The following is a 16,755-nucleotide window of genomic DNA, read 5'->3' on the forward strand; positions in this document are numbered from 1 at the left end:
TTCGTCCCGATGCCAGCGATGTGATAATAAATGGGACCGCCTCGGAGACGGCCCACATTTCTTGGCTGTAGCGTTGTTGGCCTCCAAATCCAACACCGGCAAGCAAGTTACAGTAACCACATCACAGCACATTAAAATCATTCCATTTTATTTAAAAGGACTCAACATTGTCATTGGATTTCATTGATTACAAAAAGTCCTCTATGCAAAAGAAGACGGAATAACCTTCAGACACGTGTCGATTAGACTTAGTATTAAAACAGCACTACATCAGAACAATTAAAAAAAAAAAAAAATACCCCAAATGGCTTTGACATCCTTTTTACAAACTGTATCTCTAAAGGTTTCTGGTATTAGCGCTAAAACCACAGAAGAACAATTTCAACATCCCCGAACAACTAGGCACATAAAAACACCATTAAGCCCTCCCCGCCCCCCTTTGAGTCTTGACTTCCCACCAAGTCTGGTTTACAGTACAGTTAATATATGAGCGTCATGGACATGTGCGATGATGTCACGACTTGCTATATAATACACAACTTTTTTTGTTTAGATGTGGTGGAAGAAAGCAACCAAAATGCCAAACGTCAGGAGCCATTAATGGAATCATGCTAGACATGTCAAGTGGATAAAGAAAGTCAACCATGTTACAACCGTAGCTTCTTCTACATTTGCTATCATCATTATTACAAGGGGAAAATACATTTGTGTCTCTCAAAAGGTAAAATGTTTCCATGAAAAAAAAAACCTGTATCTTTTTAGCTATAAAAACGTATTCCCTTACCCCCCAATTTTTTCATTTTATTTTGGCAACAAGTTTTATATTGTTGAGCAGTATTTTTATACTCATTTTTTTTTTCAGTTATATTTGACATATTCACATTTTTTTGTCTTTTTGCTATTTTCACAGGTCACTCCAGAAGCGAAAGTGAATCCAAAACATCTCACCAGAAGACCAAAGTGCCCCCCTGCGTAAATCCTCATTTTGTTCTGATAATCATCATTGTGGCATGTGATTTGCAAACAGTAAGGCAGAAAAAGCAACACACCCAAAAAGAACGTGCATCCAAAAGTGAGGAGTTCAACGGAGTTGTCTTTTAAAGCCCTCCCGGAAGACGCATTTCAAAAATCTCCATGAGCAGGTAGGAAGGAAGGTGAGTGTCGTACATCTGTTTGTTTTTTGTATAACAGCCAAGGCGGTCATTCGGATGGCCTATCGTTTTCCACGACCTCGTTACTTTTGCCCAGGATCTTGCACAGCTCTGGAGACATGAAGTAGGGCTTAGCGAAGGAACCGTCATTCCTCTCCAGGTCTTCGCCTGACCGGCGTGGAAAAAGCAGAACGAAAAAAAATTAAGAATTGAGTAGTATGTTTTTAAATTAGTGTTAAATGTGTCACAGAAAATAAGACTACTTACAAAAGCACAGGAACAACGTTTCCACGCACATGGAGTAGACGCTAAAAAAGCCATGTGCAACTAAATAGGATAACAAAATCACCGCCTGAAAGACCAAGAGGAAAAAAAGAATCACACCAAAAAGCATTTAGGCCATCTCATTTTTTTTAACATTCCTTACCACTAGAGGGACCCAGTAGTAGTTTAGTGTCAGCGCCTGCCCTTTAATGAAGGGGATTTTACGGGTGAAGAAGAAAAATGCAAGCGCGCCTGGGGCAGATGAAAAAGAAGGAAAAGAATATCATTTGGAGGAAAAATAGGGAACTCAAGACAATTCAGATAGCGCTGCCGGACTCACCGACACTTCCCGCAATTAGAAGTTTTCCCAGGAATAACAAGAAGTCCGTTACCTTGTCCAGGACGGCCACCCTAAAAGCATGCGAAAACAATGTTGAATGTACCACACTGCCCCCTGGTGGTTAGTCAGAGTAATGCGCGCCATGATCATTTTCCCTTGGCAGACTGAGTGAAACTACTCAAGAAAAAAAAGCTTACCGAATAACGTTTCTCATCAGGAGGAAGAAAGCATTCTTGGAGGAGGTGCAGAAGTTTTTTCCATGTATTGCTATCTGTTGAAAGGTCAGCTAATAAGTCTGCAGGTAGTTGAGCAACCCAAAAAAAATAAGACTCGCCACTTACCATGATGTATGCATTTTTGTTGAGGAACTTGATGAAACGTTCCAGGCACCAGAAACAATATTTGAGGCAGGACATCATGAAGCGAGCGCACCTATTTTGGCCATCTGAGAAGAACACAAGCCACACGTCAACAAAGTCGTCAACAAAGTTGGAATCTGGAACGGTTGGAAAGTTTACGCTTGAGTTTTTTATCCAGGTATTCCAGAATTATGCGGACCATTTGCACCAAAGAGAGGATGAGCGCACCGAAGGCCAGTGAGCCGATGTGGTATCTGCGACAAGGAGCAGTTCCACATAATAAAACACGTGATTTGCAAATAGTCACCACCCAACATGTGTCCATTGAGTCACCTACTGTAAGGTTCGTTTAAAAGACGCAGCGAGCGGCCAGGCTGGGATGTCTGCGGGCTTCTTCATGGCCCAGTAGTAGGTAGCAAAGGCTCCAGCCAGGGTGCACTGGCTCAGCGCCATGACAAAGTTAACCAGCCACAGGAAGGTGAACAAGTTGAAAACTTGCAAGAGCATGATGTAGCTATAGTAGAAGCCCTCGCCGTCGTAGGAGTCAAAAAAACATTGCGAGTTGCTACAATTCTCGGGAAGGTTGATCTGACTGAAATTCTGAGATTCAATCACAGGTGCGTTATTTCAAATGTTCAGATACATTCCAAAAGGAGCGAAGGAAATTGTAAGGATAACCTTTGGATTGCACGTAGTGTTGTCGCCTAAGCGGCATTGGCTATTTTTAGGTTTAATTTTGTAGACGGCAACTCCGGACGTTGATAAACACCTAAATTCAACCCAAGTTAAGGCACACACACAGAAACAATGTAGCTATATAAAGTCATAAGTTCAAGGGGGTTAATACTTTTGCAACTGGTCATATAAAGGTTCGACCATTTCTATCCCACCACCAAACAATGGCGTCTCAAGGATACATTGCCACCACCACTCCATAACCGATGCAGAGGCATAACAGCCAGAAAGTGAAGATGGGATAGAAGAGAGTAGTCATGATGTGTGCGACGGCCCTAAAAAAAAAAAAATGGCACCAGTTAAGTGTGAAAGCAGTCAAAATGAAAATCGTTGCAACTTACTTGCTCGCTTCCTTCAGCAGCGTGATGGAGATGAGCAGTCGCTCCCTCAGGAAAATCAGGATAAGTAGAACGATGCCCTCGATCACAGATAGCACAATCACTTTGAAACAAGACCACATGTGGATTTAGTTTTTTTTTTTCCTTCCCCCCACAGGTCGGACTGGCTCATTAAAGCGTACTGAAAATGAGCCACGTCTGACTGAGCTCCAGATAGACTTGAAAGTCTGCTTGGAAGCCGATCTGAGAGATGGTGATGTCGGCGCCTTCCTTCCCGAGAAGACTCGTGTACTGCCAATAGCAGTGGCCGATACCTACGACACACACGGAGCTGGAGAATCAAATTCGAAAGGCATGGGACGAACTGGCGCGAAACTCACCATAACCGATGGCGCCGAGGATGGCGGCGATTATGAGCCACAGCAGCACGCCGGCGATGAAGCGCAAGAGGAGGAGGAAGATCAAGCTGATCACCATCGAGATTGCCATGCCACTGCCACGGCAAAGACATTTGCTGGTCACATCATGAGGTACACCTAGACCCCGCCCCTATCGTGCTTTCTAACTATTTTACAGGTTTAAATTATGTTAACGTGGTTCTTTCTGTTTGATCAACTCACGTCAGGATCCATTCCCAGGAAGCGGCTAAGTCCTCAAAGACCTTTGCGCTAATATCTTTAGCGCGCATGGCAATGCTGAGAGAAGACATGGTCAGCGTCATCACTCGTCGAAGATGGTAAGCTGTGCGAGCGAGCGGCTCTTACCTGCTAGCGTTTTTCAAGTCGGCGGTGCTAATCTTTTTATCGCCGGCTTCCAATGACTCCGATTGGTTCGTGACAATAGGGAAGCACCGATTAAGAACTGGGGAAGGGGGAAAAGGGGTACGGTGAAGAAATGAAAACATGGCGTGCTGGTGCTTTGACTTACTGGCTGAGCTGGGCAAGAGCACGGATGGGCAGTCTTCATTGGCTAAGAGGCGAGGAACGGGCTGAAAGAAGACAAACAGAGAGCAGAAGCTTATGAATATTTCTAGAACGAGTCAACTCGTGTGGTTGCTGTTGACATGACAAAGAAAAGAACTCTCGTACCGTGCTCTTCGTTACTCCCGGTTTGCAGAATTTCTTATAATAGTTCCACTCGTCGTCTTTTTTCACAGCAGTCAGAAGTAACATAAATTGCTGAGGGCATTCGGAGACACAGAGCTGGAGGAGGCAACACATTGTGTTAATGAGAAGACCCGTCAATCTCGGATCAGCCAGCGTTGCAGATGGTCTCACCTGGGTGGTGGGGCACTGAAGGTCGAGGCTCAGACAACTGAGAATGTCAATGTAGAACAATTTGGTTTTGTTTCTGCCGGGGTGAGGGAAAGAGAGAGGTCAGAACGTTTCGGAGCGATTCGAAGACCTAAGGGAGAGATGAAGACTCACTTATTACTCCCCTCGCCGCAAAGCGTCCCGTAGCTGTCGGTTGGAAAGGAGACTTTCTTGAGATCGCCGTTGACCCAGGCTGAAAACACAAAATTGGGATATTTATTTTTATTTTTTTAAAAAGCTAAGCCAAACTATCGTGTGATATCAGCAGCAGCGTGGCACACTCACCCACAAGGCCCAGGATGATGTAAGCAAAGATGACGATGACAAAAATAAAACAGAAGACCACATCAGTAAGCTCTCTGCAAAGATACAAAAGAAAAAAGTTGGAGGAAAAAGATCAAAATGAGAAGAAAATGCTTCATTCATTCATCCATGTGGGTTCTGAAAACAAAGACGGCAGTGAAAGTGGGAGAAGACGAGACAAGAAGAGGAAAAAAAACTGTAATTAGCGTTTTCTTTCAAACGTTTGGGAAAAAAAAAGAATTGAAGAGGAAGCGGTGCTTAGATTGCCATGGCAACCGCTGCGGATGGCAACCTCCCTCCTTCAAAGCTCGTACAGTGGACACTAACGACCACTTGGCATCATGGACGATCAAGATGGCCGACGGCGAGCTGACCTTGCTCCTCCACAATTACGAGAGACGTTATCGAGACAAAGCGCAAACGCAGCAGCGTGCGGCGGCGGCCGATACAAAGTCACCTCAAAAGCATGCTGACAAAGTGAGAGTGAAAACAGGTCGGCTTTGTTCTTTTATCGCGGGAAGGCAGGCCGCAGTCGTTATCACTTGGAGTGGGCGGGGCTTCAAAGGTGACATATTTTGTATCGCCCTTTTTTTTTTTTTGCTTTCAATTGTGTTTTGTTAAAAGCCCAGGTGGGAGTCTGCATGCGTCAAAACAAGAGCAAAAGTGTGCAGTACAGTATGTTCTCTGAAGGTTCTCATTAGGAGAAAGCCTCTCAGCCAACAAAACATCAAAAGTACACGTGGTGCGAGATGTTCCGCAGACGAGGGACAGAAGAAAGTCAAACGACTCCTAGAGAAGCCTGCAGACATTGAATCCAACCAAGATAATATCCCATATTACATCTGAAAAGGACTAAATCATAAAAAAAAAAAAACTGGGGAGACTATTGGGAGGTTTGCTTCAGTAGAAAAAATATCTTCTTCGTTGTGCCACTGGAATCCCGCAACAGCCAAATTATTAGGAACACTTCCACTAGATAAGATCCAGAAGAAGAACAATATCAAAAATGGTTGCCTTGACAAAGAGAATGCTAAAAAAGGAAAGGCACATAGAAAAAAAAAAGACAATATTTGTGTTTTTTTTAATAAGTTATATAGCAATCTATGATATGATGGATTAGGACAACATGCAGAATGAATTCAACAATTTTGGACACAGGGTTTTCTATGCTACTGATGCTATTGGTTAGCATTAATTGATTTGTTAGCATTGCGCTAAACTTACAGACTAGGGCAAATGTGGTTTTTCTGTGTGTGTGTTTTCTGTGTGTGTCTACTTCAGAACATGTGCCATCAGCTGAACTCCCAGCACCAGTTTGACTTATGCTCATTGATTTGTGTGCCGAAGCGGAGAGTGCCGCCGGCACTGCACCTCGCTCTGTATTAACCCACCATGACAAATGATCAATTTGTCCCCTACCAGGCGGAGAGCTTACACAATAGTTGGAATCAAGACACACACGTCACGAGCTGTGACGAGTTAAAGGTAAAAGTCGTCGAAAATAAATACTGCCATCTTGGTTTTAGAATTGATCCCAAAAATGATGAGAATAATCAATACCTGTCATGAATTGGCCCTCGGAACTTTGGGTCGAAAGTGCATGGCTCACCTATAAAGATAAAATATGAGTAGAGTTAACCACGTTTTCAAATAAAGCTTCACGCTCCATAAACATATACATTGTCAACTGTGGTTCGAATGGCTGCTGTGTTACCACTTGAGTTTGTGCATGGAATATTTCACTCGCACACTCTCACACAAAACGATCACACCAGTCGCCCACAGTTCCCGTTGGGCTCCATCTCGGATGCAATCACCGCAGCTAAGAGGCACCAGATGGCTTTTTTTTCCCCCACTCCTTCCAATATTAACGCTGTTTCAAGATAATCAGCCTTTTCTCCCCACTTTGGTTTCTTTCCGTATCCGTGCTATCTTTTAAGTTCTTGTCTCGTTGCTGAGACAAGACATCCGGATCTGCGCTTTAAATTAATTTAGAGGCGTCCCCCTGGGATCTTTTTAAATATTAGCAATCTTTGGAGGACGGCGTAGTCAGCAATCTATATATTTTTTTTTTAAGCCTACCGGATCATCTTTGAGATTGGGAGGAGGGAAAAAAGACTTGCTGACAGCCTCTTTAAAAAACAGCAGCGGGGATGCGGGTTGGGATTCGGCCCCTCAGGAGAGGCGTTAGCGTCTGAGATTGTCAGCCGTTGACAGCTAGCCTGCTGCTCTGTGCTTTTGACTAGAAGTGTCGTTGCCGCCGTGTGACCTTGACAACTTCTTTGGGAAGCCTCGCTTTTGTCCAGCAGTGACAGTGATCGTCAAAGGACAAAGTTTACTGTCAAACCAAATATTTAATATGACAACGACACGTCATGTCGGGTATTTAAAACAAGCACATAAGCCTTTGCTTAGCTTAACGCTAACAAACAAGAACATAAAGACTAACAAACGGGCGCTTACAAGCCTTTCAGAAATGGACTGATTTGAGCACCAACAAAAGACCAGATAATATGACAATACATAAATGCATATATTCTTTATCCTCTCTGATAAGTTCAATTGGCAATTATTGGGATAATTAAATTAAGATACTCTGAAGCACTGGGGCCAAGACACAGTAAAAAATTTTTTTTTAAAAAATCAGGATTTACTTTGGGTTGAGTCACATTACGACTTTGATGAAAGTGTAATTTCTTTGACGAGTGTGACAGGACTTCATCTTAAGCGTCTATGTTGGCTGGCTGTGAGAATGCAGGATTTAGGGAATCCACCCATGCGGGAAATTTCTTAATTAACTTCGCGCCAGATTGAACACTTCTCCATTTTTTTTTTTGAATGGAACAACTATCTAGTCACGTCAGCTACCCTGTCCCTGAATGATTACGATATTATCTTCATTTCAGTAATTGCACACCAGAGGAACCTTAAATCAAGGATTAACAGGAGAACTACATTGACATTTACTACTCTAACGAAATAAGCGTCATAGAGAGTATCCTCAAATGAAAAGGGGGATGAATACAGCGTTGATGGTGCCATTACTATTTCTACCACTTGCTCACTCCATGACACCACAAAATGCTCCATTAGCTTGATGCATTGAACACCGCTGTGGCACAATTAACCTCACTAATTGACTTGTCTCAGTAAACGAAAGGTGAAACAATGCCACTGTATTATGCTGTGTGTAAGTCGACCTGACTTGTATTTACCCTGTGACGAGAATACATCACTATCTGTAATTGGTAAATGCACATGACCAACTAGGGCTAAATATTATTATTATCATTATTATTATAGTGCCCTTTTTTTTTTTTAGAACTTTATGAAAAATGTCCACCTTAATTCTCAATCCAAATGACTATAAAGACATCAGTGACACCATTAAAACCACTTCGTTTTCAATATTATTTTCCAATATAAAATAGCTCACGCATCGAATCGTTTGCCATTGTCCTTCGGAGCTAGTGTGAGAAATTCCGACTAACACCATTGAGTTTGTCTGATGAACCAATTCCCTGCTTCCTTCAACAATTAACCAGAGAACGAGATGTCAGTGTCATCACCTTTACGCGTCAACGACGACGAGGGTTGACGACAAAAAAATATAGCAACAAATCCAAAATATACACACAACGTGCGTAAAAGCACGAGTGCGTGTAGAAATATCAATTAATGCATCAATAGTAATGAATAAAATTCTGTGCTTGCAGAGAACCAACAGTGTTCTATCGGAAACACTGACAACCTTTTTTTTTATTTTTTATTATTGTTATAATAAAATCTAACTTGTTATATAGCGTTTGTCTGTTAGCAGCTAACATTCCTTCACTGGACTCCTCCGAGAGCTGTCGGACAAAAGAAAGATTCCGAAAGCTCACCATAATACACGGATGGAACGACCGTCTTCCGAGCCATGGCACTCTTCAAACGGCACCGATGCAGCGCCGTCGTCGCCTTGGACCCGGGGACCGCATATGATGAGGTGAGTCGAGGTGTGCAGGTGGAGGATGGGAGTGTGTGGGGGGGGGTGGAGGACAGACCACCGAGAGTCCAACAAAACACGCGGTCCGAGATCGTGGAGGATGCTTGCTTCGGCCACGCAGCTTTGCTTCAGCAGTGTTTACAGCTCCACTTCATGAATTATTCCAAAAGGCTCTTAAAGGGTCCGCAGCTGTCTTTTCTTTGTTCGGCACTACTTTCCTCGATGGCCTTTCACGTTGTTTACTTCTGCAGATAGATTTGGATCGAATCGGTTCTAGTTGGCACTAAAATAGAGAATGTCGGAATAAAAGAGCAAATATTGCCTTTTTTTTTTCTCTCAGCAGAGAAAGTTAGGCAAAACACTGTCCCCTGCAGAGATTTACGTGGAAGACCCCCCCCCCCTTTTTTTTCGTGTGTGTAAACAAAGGAGTGCATAAATCCATGTATCATTTCGTTTATATTTGAAACTGACAATCGGAAATAATTAACTCCGTAATATTTACAGAGCACCGTAAACAGATCAAACCAACGTGCACAGAGGCGGTTCTAGGTTAAATGGGACCCAACGCCCCCCCCCCTAAGTAATGCATGTGCGCTCACGTACACACGCGCGCACACACAGTGTACAAGGTAATATAATTAGCATTGCTAAAAAAAAAAAATAGTATTTTTTACATATTTAAATTAATCGTTTTTTTTAAACAAATGAACATAGAAATAAATCAAAACATTTACACACTGTCCCTTTAAAGAAGTCTTTGAGTAAAGATACACCGGTCAGCAGAACGTGTTCTAAGGGCCGTGGGCACACAAGATCCAGGGAGGACACCAAAGAAGCTACAAGAGCATCGTAGTGATGGGTTTCCTCAATTTTTATCCTTTGGAATTTGTGCTGCACTACAAGTGATGCGATTGGGCTTTGATGCTATAAATAGATAGCACAGGCAGATGGACCTGCTCCTACACCAAGAGCTGCAGCGGAATTCACAATCTTCTTCTCAATATCCATTGTGCTAGATGTCCCACACATCTTGAAAAGCAAGCAAGTAGCGTTTTTAGATCATACATAAGAATTGCATAGCAATCATTTGTTCAATTCAATTTGTTTTCATCAATGAGTCGTAGGAACCCAAAGATACTATCTCACTTTTGGCTCTCCTTTATTTTGTGGGACTGAGTTGTATTGATTATTGTGTCAAACAAAGGAATGAGCTGAGTTGAAGGACTTTCTATTTTGGGAGGCTTGCATAATGACTTTTTTTTTTTTTTCCTGCAAAATATTGCTTGTGCAGACAGTCCTATTGTTTTATTGGATTGCAAGCTACTGCTAGATTAATTGTCATTCATTTAAAAATATAGACCTATTATTCCGGGGGAGGGGGGGGTCACAAGAAATAAACCCATGACAAAAAAAAAAAAAAAAAAAAAAAGGATTTAGTGTGCTCTACGTTTGCAACTTGCCGCACTCGAGACTCGGAGGTGTTTAGGATCATGCGGGGGAGAAGAGAGACTGCGCAAGCTTGCATGAGGAAAGGGAGGAGGGCGGGGTGGAGTAGTCTCGTCACCGGAGCGTTGTTTCTCTTCAGGTCCCGCGTTCAAGTCCCACTGCGTGACAAGCAGTACCGACGCTACGTACGAGCTTTGGCCGAGAAAGGATGAGGGCTGCAAACGAGGGGAGAGGAAAATGAGGATACGCTTGGTAATTATAAATTAGACCTGTAGGGGGCGGGGGGGGGGGGGTATATATGTGCCGTTTTGCTATGCTTTAGTGACGCTCTGAAATTAGCTTGATCTAATTGGTAAGGATTTTATATTATACTGATCGTAATACAGATTATGGGTGCATCAATGCAATGCAGTCTTACTGGTCAGGATTTTTTTTTTTTATATATATATTCATTTTTAATTCCCTTGCGTTTCACTGACCTCCATCCGAGTCTTGGTTGTGTAGCAATGACGTGTTTGTCTGGTCTCTCTGTTGCAGTGGAAAGGAGTTTGTAGCATTATTGTTGTTACCATGGTTACCAGTTTGATGGTGGCGTACAACAGGAGATCTGGTGGTGACACATCATCCTCGCCACAATCATTAGCATCCTCCTCCCGACACAAAGAAGGTCCTATGTCTGCCATGAGAAAGAGACCAAGGATGGTATCAACGCTAGGTGGCTACACAGGTGTCATGGACCGCAAGGTAAATAATATGTCAAATCAAGTGAGTTTTTTCAAATCCATTTGGACATTTTGCTTCCCTCACAGCACTTCTTGCTGTAGTTTGTGAGCAGGTCATTGATAAACCACAGCGGAAATGTTGCTAGGGCACATCCGGTTGTGCTATCTGTGTTTCATCAGGGGGCGTCTGAGGTCAACTGCTCCCCTGCGTGGAGAAAAGTCATCTCATTTTGCCAGCATTACACTGCAAAGCTGCTTTTGACCTTCATGGGGAGCCGCCGAAAGAAGATTTTTGTAATTTTATTTGGGTGTTATAGAGAGGAGATTAAAAAAAAATAAAATGTGGATGCACAAATGCAACAACTGGGGATTTATGTTGGTCCCATTTTATTTTAATCACACCCGAGGGCTTTGCTGGACTGGCCATCTGCCAGATACCTGGTGGGCCGGCGTCTTTTGGGGCTGATGTACTTTGTATTCTCTATTATTTTATAAAACTAGCCCACAATTTAGAAATCAAAATCCCAAGGTTGTCTAGCCATGATCAAAAACATGGCATTCAAAAGGGGTGTGTAGACTTTTTATAACCAGTGTATTCCGTTTGCCTCCTAGACCCTCAAGATGCACTGTGGGACGTGCGCCCTCGTCACCAGCTCGGGTCACCTCACGGGCGGAGAGAGGGGCCCCGAAATGGACCGCGCCGACTGCGTCATCCGTATGAACGACGCCCCCAGCGTGGGCTACGAGCGTGACGTGAGCCGGCGTACCACTCTCCGTGTAGTGGCGCATTCCAGCCTGCAGCGGCTGCTACGCAAGCAACGGGAGCTGCTCAACGCCACCCAAGGCACGGTGTTTGTCTTCTGGGGACCGAGCAACTGCATGAGACGCGACGGCAGAGGCCACGTGTTCAACCATCTGAAGATATTGAACCAGCAGCTGCCCAGTCTCAAACTTTATATCATTTCTCGACTCCAAATGATGGCATTTGATGAACTTTTCAAAAATGAAACCGGCATTGACAGGTGAGATGAATCAAATATTTGGTCATTGATTTGATATAAATATCAACATTTATGTTCAGGAAAAGTTCCAACACCTGGCTGAGTACTGGCTGGTTCACGATGGCCATGGCCTTGGAGCTATGTGACAGGATCAACGTTTATGGCATGGTGCCACCTGACCACTGCAGGTATCTTCTCATTTTCAGCAGATAGTTTGTTGTGTTTACAAAATACCTCCTCACCCAAAAATTGTTTCGAGCAAACTGATTTCCTCCCCTGTCTTGAAGATCCCCTTCCAGTCCGTCAGTGCCGTATCACTACTACGAGCCGTCCGGCCCCACCGAGTGCACCATGTACCTGTCTCACGAGAGAAGCCGACGAGGGAGTCACCACCGCTTCATCACAGAGAAGATGATCTTTGCCAACTGGGCTCAGAGCCTCGACATCCATTTCTACCAGCCGGACTGGAAGCCTAAAGCGCCAGTGAAAGTCTCCAGTGCCATTCAGACTGGATCTTGAGATGCTTGCGAGATTCCCACTTGGACCAAACTTTGTTTTGATCATTAAATATTACAATACACAGGACTGTCCTGTATTGGTGAGGGGAGGGGGGGAGCGCTTTTGACTGCTGCTTGTTCCTGTGTGTTACAAGAACGCCTTTTGAATTTCACCACATGAGCAAGCTTGCGTGCGGAATCTGAATGATCTCAGGTGCTCTGGACCGAGACGATGCATGCGGTGCTGGGGTGTTATGCTAAGGTGCCCCGTGTGTCTTGCATACAGATGGCACCAGCCCTTCAGGTGGAACTACAAAGCTCCACGAGTCATAAATGTGACCTCTAACCTGTAAAACTATTGGCCAAGTAGCATCTTGTTGCCACAATTCGCAGAGAGATAGAAAATAAAATTAATTTTAAACCTATATGTCAACAAATGAAATAGCCATAAATTAATTTTTATCATTTTATTTGTTCAGCTACGAGAGAACCAACTCATTAAAATAACAAGGTCATGCTGACATCTGCTGGCAAGAATGATCATAACAGCTAGAAATATTAAATTTCCTTTTTGTAAAGTCGCCATTCGTTTTCTAACGACGCGTTAAATAATAAATTACAAACAAGCACTATTGTTTTCTTACTTCCGGAAATCTGGTCGATTTTAGGCTATTCCAGAAAGAACACAATAATAGGTAAATTACTTTGCAAATGGCTACAGAAAAAATATGTCGATTTTTAAATAATGAACCACTGATTAATTTTTAAAAAACTGAAAAGGAGTCACAAGGAACAAGGTGTGTTTTTTCCCCTACCTTAATAATGACACTGGGCACCATTTAGGCCCACTTGATGGTGAGAAAATGATGACGACAAGTACGAAGAGTACGTTTGATACTTGTGACTTTTGCTGTTGGTGTTCTTTTTGTGATTAGGTGCAGAAAAGTAGCGTGAAGCCAACATTACGCCTTATTTTCTTTGACTACTCCAGTCGAACATGACTCACGTTTCCGTCTAGGACAGCACACTTGGAACGCGTTATGTCAAACCCGGAAAAAGATTTGACAGAAAAAGGACAAATATAAAATGCTGATTTTCTGCCTCCTCAATTAAATTCGTTAAATAATTGTATTGCTGTTGCATGTGGTGGTGTTGCGCAACACATTTTCTAATAGTCCTGAATGCACGCAACATTTCGTTGCATCTGTATGAAGTCTTTGTGCAGAACATGTCTTAATTGGAACTAGGCCAAGAAGCTCATTTTGAGTTGCTTGGCAGGTTTGTGTGATTCATTGCTATTTATCAGTGGAGAGCCAATCTCACATCCAAAAGAGCGACACACACACACATTTGCAAACGTGTGTGAGCTGGTGTGTGTCATGCTTCATCATATTACTTGGAGGAGCCGAGGCCGTTGGATGACACGTATGTTTGACGGACAGCACTGAAGCTTTTTTTTTTTTCTTTTTTTTTATGCAGCAGGAACAGTTGGGAGTCAGGAGCCAAGGAAACAGCACATCTCCGCCTCATCAACAACATCGATTGGAGCAAAGTTGATTAGACGGCACAAAGGCAGGAGAAGCTTCATGACGTGAAGTAACAAGGTTTAGGTAATAAATCTTTTCCAATGTTTTTGTTGTTGTTCTAGAAAATGCATTTGCATGTTTCAACATTCGGGAGTCTGTGCTAGCTTACTTTTGATCCTGAGTTTGGATCTGACCCTCTGCACACCTCATGATTCATTTTGTCTTTCTGCGAGAGTCACCTGTTTATTTTGTGTTGAGGGATGCTTTGGATCCTGAGCGGTTCCTTTCCACGTCCAAATGTCTTTCTTGCATGGTCTTAAATATTCTTGACTACTGTCGTGAAAGTTTCGATTAACACTTAAGTTGTCTTGTGTGATTTTCCGGCGGTGCTGTCTCAATTGCGTGATGACGCCTGCTGGTTTTCACTTTTTTCTTTCTTTTTTTTTTTTTTAGAAGTCAAACAATGTCCTCCTTAAAATGTTCTGTACAGTCAAAGAGTTGCCAAATGCCAACTCGGTTATATGTCATTTGTTTTGCAATATCAAAAGAACACACCTGGACAATTAACCTTTTGTACATCCAAAAAGTCCAAGTACTTTTGAGCCGCTGAAAATGGAGTTACTCCATTCTGCAGTTACGAAATAATAATTGTAACCATTGGTGAAAGCGATTAAAGGAAAGGTACAATCCTGTCATAGTTCACGTTTGATTTGAATTCCATTGTGGTGGCGTGCTGCTCCATTTTGCATTTCTGTCCAGTCTTGATAGTTTTGGGCCATTATTGATGTTTTCTAGAGTCCAAGCCCACAATGTCAGCCGGTGAGAACGCCGATCTGAGTTGGAACGAGGCCCCGCCCACAAACATCACCTGCATTGCCGAGAGTCGGTCGGTGACCACTTCAGTCATCTCCATGAGCGTCGGCATCCTGTCCAACAGCCTGGCCCTCTTCATCCTGCTCAAATCCCCCAAACGCATGCCGCAGAAGAGCAGGGCGCCCTTCTCAGTGTTCGCCACCTCCTTGGTGGCCACCGACCTGCTGGGCCACCTGGTCAACGGCTCGGTGGTGATTTACGTCTACAGCTTGCGCAAGCAATGGGAGACGTTCGACCCCCACGGCAGAGTGTGCAACCTCTTCGGCGCCACCTTGGTCTTCTTCGGACTGAGCCCGCTGTTCCTGGGGAGCGCCATGGCCATCGAGCGCTGCATCGGGATCACCAAGCCCTTTTACCATTCCACCGGATTGGCCTTCCGCCACATGAACAAGCTGCTGTCCGTCATCTGGCTCCTGGCCGCTCTGGTGGCTGCCCTGCCTGTGGCGCTGAGGAGGTCCTACAGGGTGCAGAGCTCCAGGAGCTGGTGCTTTTACAATTTGGACGAGCCCAGTGACTGGTTGGATGTGTTCCTGCCTTTGCTGTTTTCCCTGCTAGGCTTGCTGGCTCTGCTCTTCTCTATCGTTTGCAACACGGTGACCAGCTGCTCCCTGCTGTTGTCCACCATGCACCGTAAGCATCACAGCAGAGGAACGTCTTACCACGTTGAGATGATCTGCCAGCTCATGGCCATCATGTTGGTTTCCTGTGTATGCTGGGGACCTTTACTGGTAAGCAAAATGACCCTGAGAAATTATTTTCTTGAGGCACACATTTTAAGACCATTAAATACAATATTGGAAAATATTGGAGAAATGTAACCAGACTGAATGTAGAATATTTTCGTAAAGTACACATTTGATATTTCTGGCCTAATTAGAATATTAATTTTGCATAAGGATGAATTCATTGCGGTTCTTTCTGGAGTTGGCCACCAGGTAGCAGAGTTGATGAAGAGTTTCATTCAACTACTATATGTTTCCAACTATGCATTAACATATCATTTGAAATGAAAAGTACTATTTACTCACTATTATTGCATATCCAATTTATACCATAGTATTGACAGAATCCTCGTTGGTTTTATGTTTGACTTTGTGCAGACCCGCATCATCTTTCTTACCTCCAAAGACGATTATGACCCAGCATCCGACAAACTGCTTTTTGTGCTGCGCATAGCCACATGGAACCAGATCCTTGACCCCTGGGTCTACATCCTCCTGAGGAAGGCCGTGCTGAAGAAATTCTTTCTTATGTTACAACGCTGCTGCAGGTCCAAGTCCCAGGAGCCGACGTGCTGGCGGCACAGCTTTCTGCAAAGCTCCAGCCACTCCAAGTTGGACCCACCGGCGAGCCTCTTCGACGGCTTGCTCGTACAAAACACAAACATCAGTCTGACCGACGACTCCAAGACCGAAGTGTTTCACATGGTGCTATCCGTGTGGAAGAAAGGCTGAAAGAAAGTGGGAAGACAGTGATGGAAAACAGTATGTGATGTAGATCAAGTAACCTGTGTTAACTCTTGTATAATATATGATGTCCAATGTGTGTAATTTCACGGCTTCACTATTAAATGTTTGATGGTTGGACCTTTTGAGTGAAAAAAGGGCCTGTTGCTGGAGCAGTGGTTTGATAGCACATCACTTATTATGTTAAGTCAACTTTTGTCTTAAGGCAGCTATTGTTGTCACTATCAAGTACTTTGTAAAATGTGAAAAGTGTTCTTATGGATGGGAGTCAATAAAAAATATTAAAATGTGTGGGATCGAGGTGTAATTGAGAGATCCGTAAAAATGTTGACAAAATAAACCTTTTACATGATATTCCGTGAGGGCCTTTGTTGATGGAATACCTCAATCGTCCGCACGGTGGCAGCACCGTCGACAAACGTCAATAACTTCG

The 16,755-nt window shown here is 43.6% G+C and overlaps 3 protein-coding genes across 4 annotated transcripts; 2 read left to right on the forward strand and 1 right to left on the reverse strand.

The window, feature by feature from the left end:
- Positions 1-131: 131 nt before the first annotated feature.
- On the reverse strand, positions 132-8,928 carry LOC133166995 (choline transporter-like protein 5). Its single transcript, XM_061297457.1, has 22 exons — positions 8,688-8,928; positions 6,364-6,412; positions 4,786-4,859; positions 4,615-4,693; positions 4,465-4,537; positions 4,276-4,389; positions 4,115-4,175; positions 3,952-4,048; positions 3,808-3,882; positions 3,568-3,680; positions 3,370-3,501; positions 3,191-3,290; positions 3,032-3,124; positions 2,793-2,883; positions 2,452-2,714; positions 2,274-2,368; positions 2,097-2,200; positions 1,953-2,026; positions 1,756-1,826; positions 1,579-1,667; positions 1,419-1,503; positions 132-1,319 (listed from the first exon to the last, which is right to left on the reverse strand). The coding sequence occupies exons 1-22, from the start codon at positions 8,722-8,724 to the stop codon at positions 1,201-1,203; spliced, it is 2,088 nt and encodes a 695-aa protein (XP_061153441.1). The 5' UTR covers positions 8,725-8,928; the 3' UTR covers positions 132-1,200.
- Positions 3,479-12,540, forward strand: LOC133166997 (alpha-N-acetylgalactosaminide alpha-2,6-sialyltransferase 5-like). 2 transcript variants are annotated; one of them, XM_061297459.1, is made up of 9 exons: positions 3,479-3,717; positions 3,813-3,923; positions 6,226-6,288; positions 8,607-8,791; positions 10,377-10,489; positions 10,775-10,981; positions 11,572-11,981; positions 12,041-12,148; positions 12,248-12,540. In XM_061297459.1, exons 5-9 carry the CDS (start codon positions 10,475-10,477, stop codon positions 12,477-12,479), a joined length of 972 nt encoding a protein of 323 aa, XP_061153443.1. In that variant the 5' UTR covers positions 3,479-3,717; positions 3,813-3,923; positions 6,226-6,288; positions 8,607-8,791; positions 10,377-10,474; the 3' UTR covers positions 12,480-12,540. The 2 variants fall into 2 exon arrangements, with proteins under 2 accessions (XP_061153443.1, XP_061153444.1); XM_061297460.1 differs by lacking the exons at positions 3,479-3,717; positions 3,813-3,923 and having other exon boundaries at positions 6,147-6,288.
- A 1,204-nt stretch (positions 12,541-13,744) lies between these two features.
- ptgfr (prostaglandin F receptor (FP)) lies at positions 13,745-16,676 on the forward strand. The gene is made up of 3 exons (XM_061297458.1): positions 13,745-14,067; positions 14,779-15,584; positions 15,957-16,676. The coding sequence occupies exons 2-3, from the start codon at positions 14,793-14,795 to the stop codon at positions 16,308-16,310; spliced, it is 1,146 nt and encodes a 381-aa protein (XP_061153442.1). The 5' UTR covers positions 13,745-14,067; positions 14,779-14,792; the 3' UTR covers positions 16,311-16,676.
- The last annotated feature ends 79 nt before the right edge of the window (positions 16,677-16,755 follow it).

This window comes from Syngnathus typhle, linkage group LG14, assembly GCF_033458585.1.
Source record: "Syngnathus typhle isolate RoL2023-S1 ecotype Sweden linkage group LG14, RoL_Styp_1.0, whole genome shotgun sequence".
Lineage (NCBI taxonomy): Eukaryota > Metazoa > Chordata > Actinopteri > Syngnathiformes > Syngnathidae > Syngnathus > Syngnathus typhle.

Excerpts from the sequence above, each read along its gene's own strand:
- LOC133166997 (XM_061297459.1), top strand. Across the intron at positions 10,982-11,571 it reads CAGGTGTCATGGACCGCAAG|ACCCTCAAGATGCACTGTGG; the intron begins GTAAATAATATG and ends TTTGCCTCCTAG. Across the intron at positions 12,149-12,247 it reads GTGCCACCTGACCACTGCAG|ATCCCCTTCCAGTCCGTCAG; the intron begins GTATCTTCTCAT and ends CCTGTCTTGAAG.
- ptgfr (XM_061297458.1), top strand. The coding sequence starts at position 14,793 with ATGTCAGCCGGTGAGAACGCCGATCTGAGTTGGAACGAGGCCCCGCCC. Across the intron at positions 15,585-15,956 it reads TATGCTGGGGACCTTTACTG|ACCCGCATCATCTTTCTTAC; the intron begins GTAAGCAAAATG and ends GACTTTGTGCAG.
- LOC133166995 (XM_061297457.1), bottom strand. The coding sequence starts at position 8,724 with ATGGCTCGGAAGACGGTCGTTCCATCCGTGTATTATG. Across the intron at positions 4,860-6,363 it reads CGAGGGCCAATTCATGACAG|AGAGCTTACTGATGTGGTCT; the intron begins GTATTGATTATT and ends GTATCTTTGCAG. Across the intron at positions 2,369-2,451 it reads TCTTTTAAACGAACCTTACA|ATACCACATCGGCTCACTGG; the intron begins GTAGGTGACTCA and ends TCCTTGTCGCAG.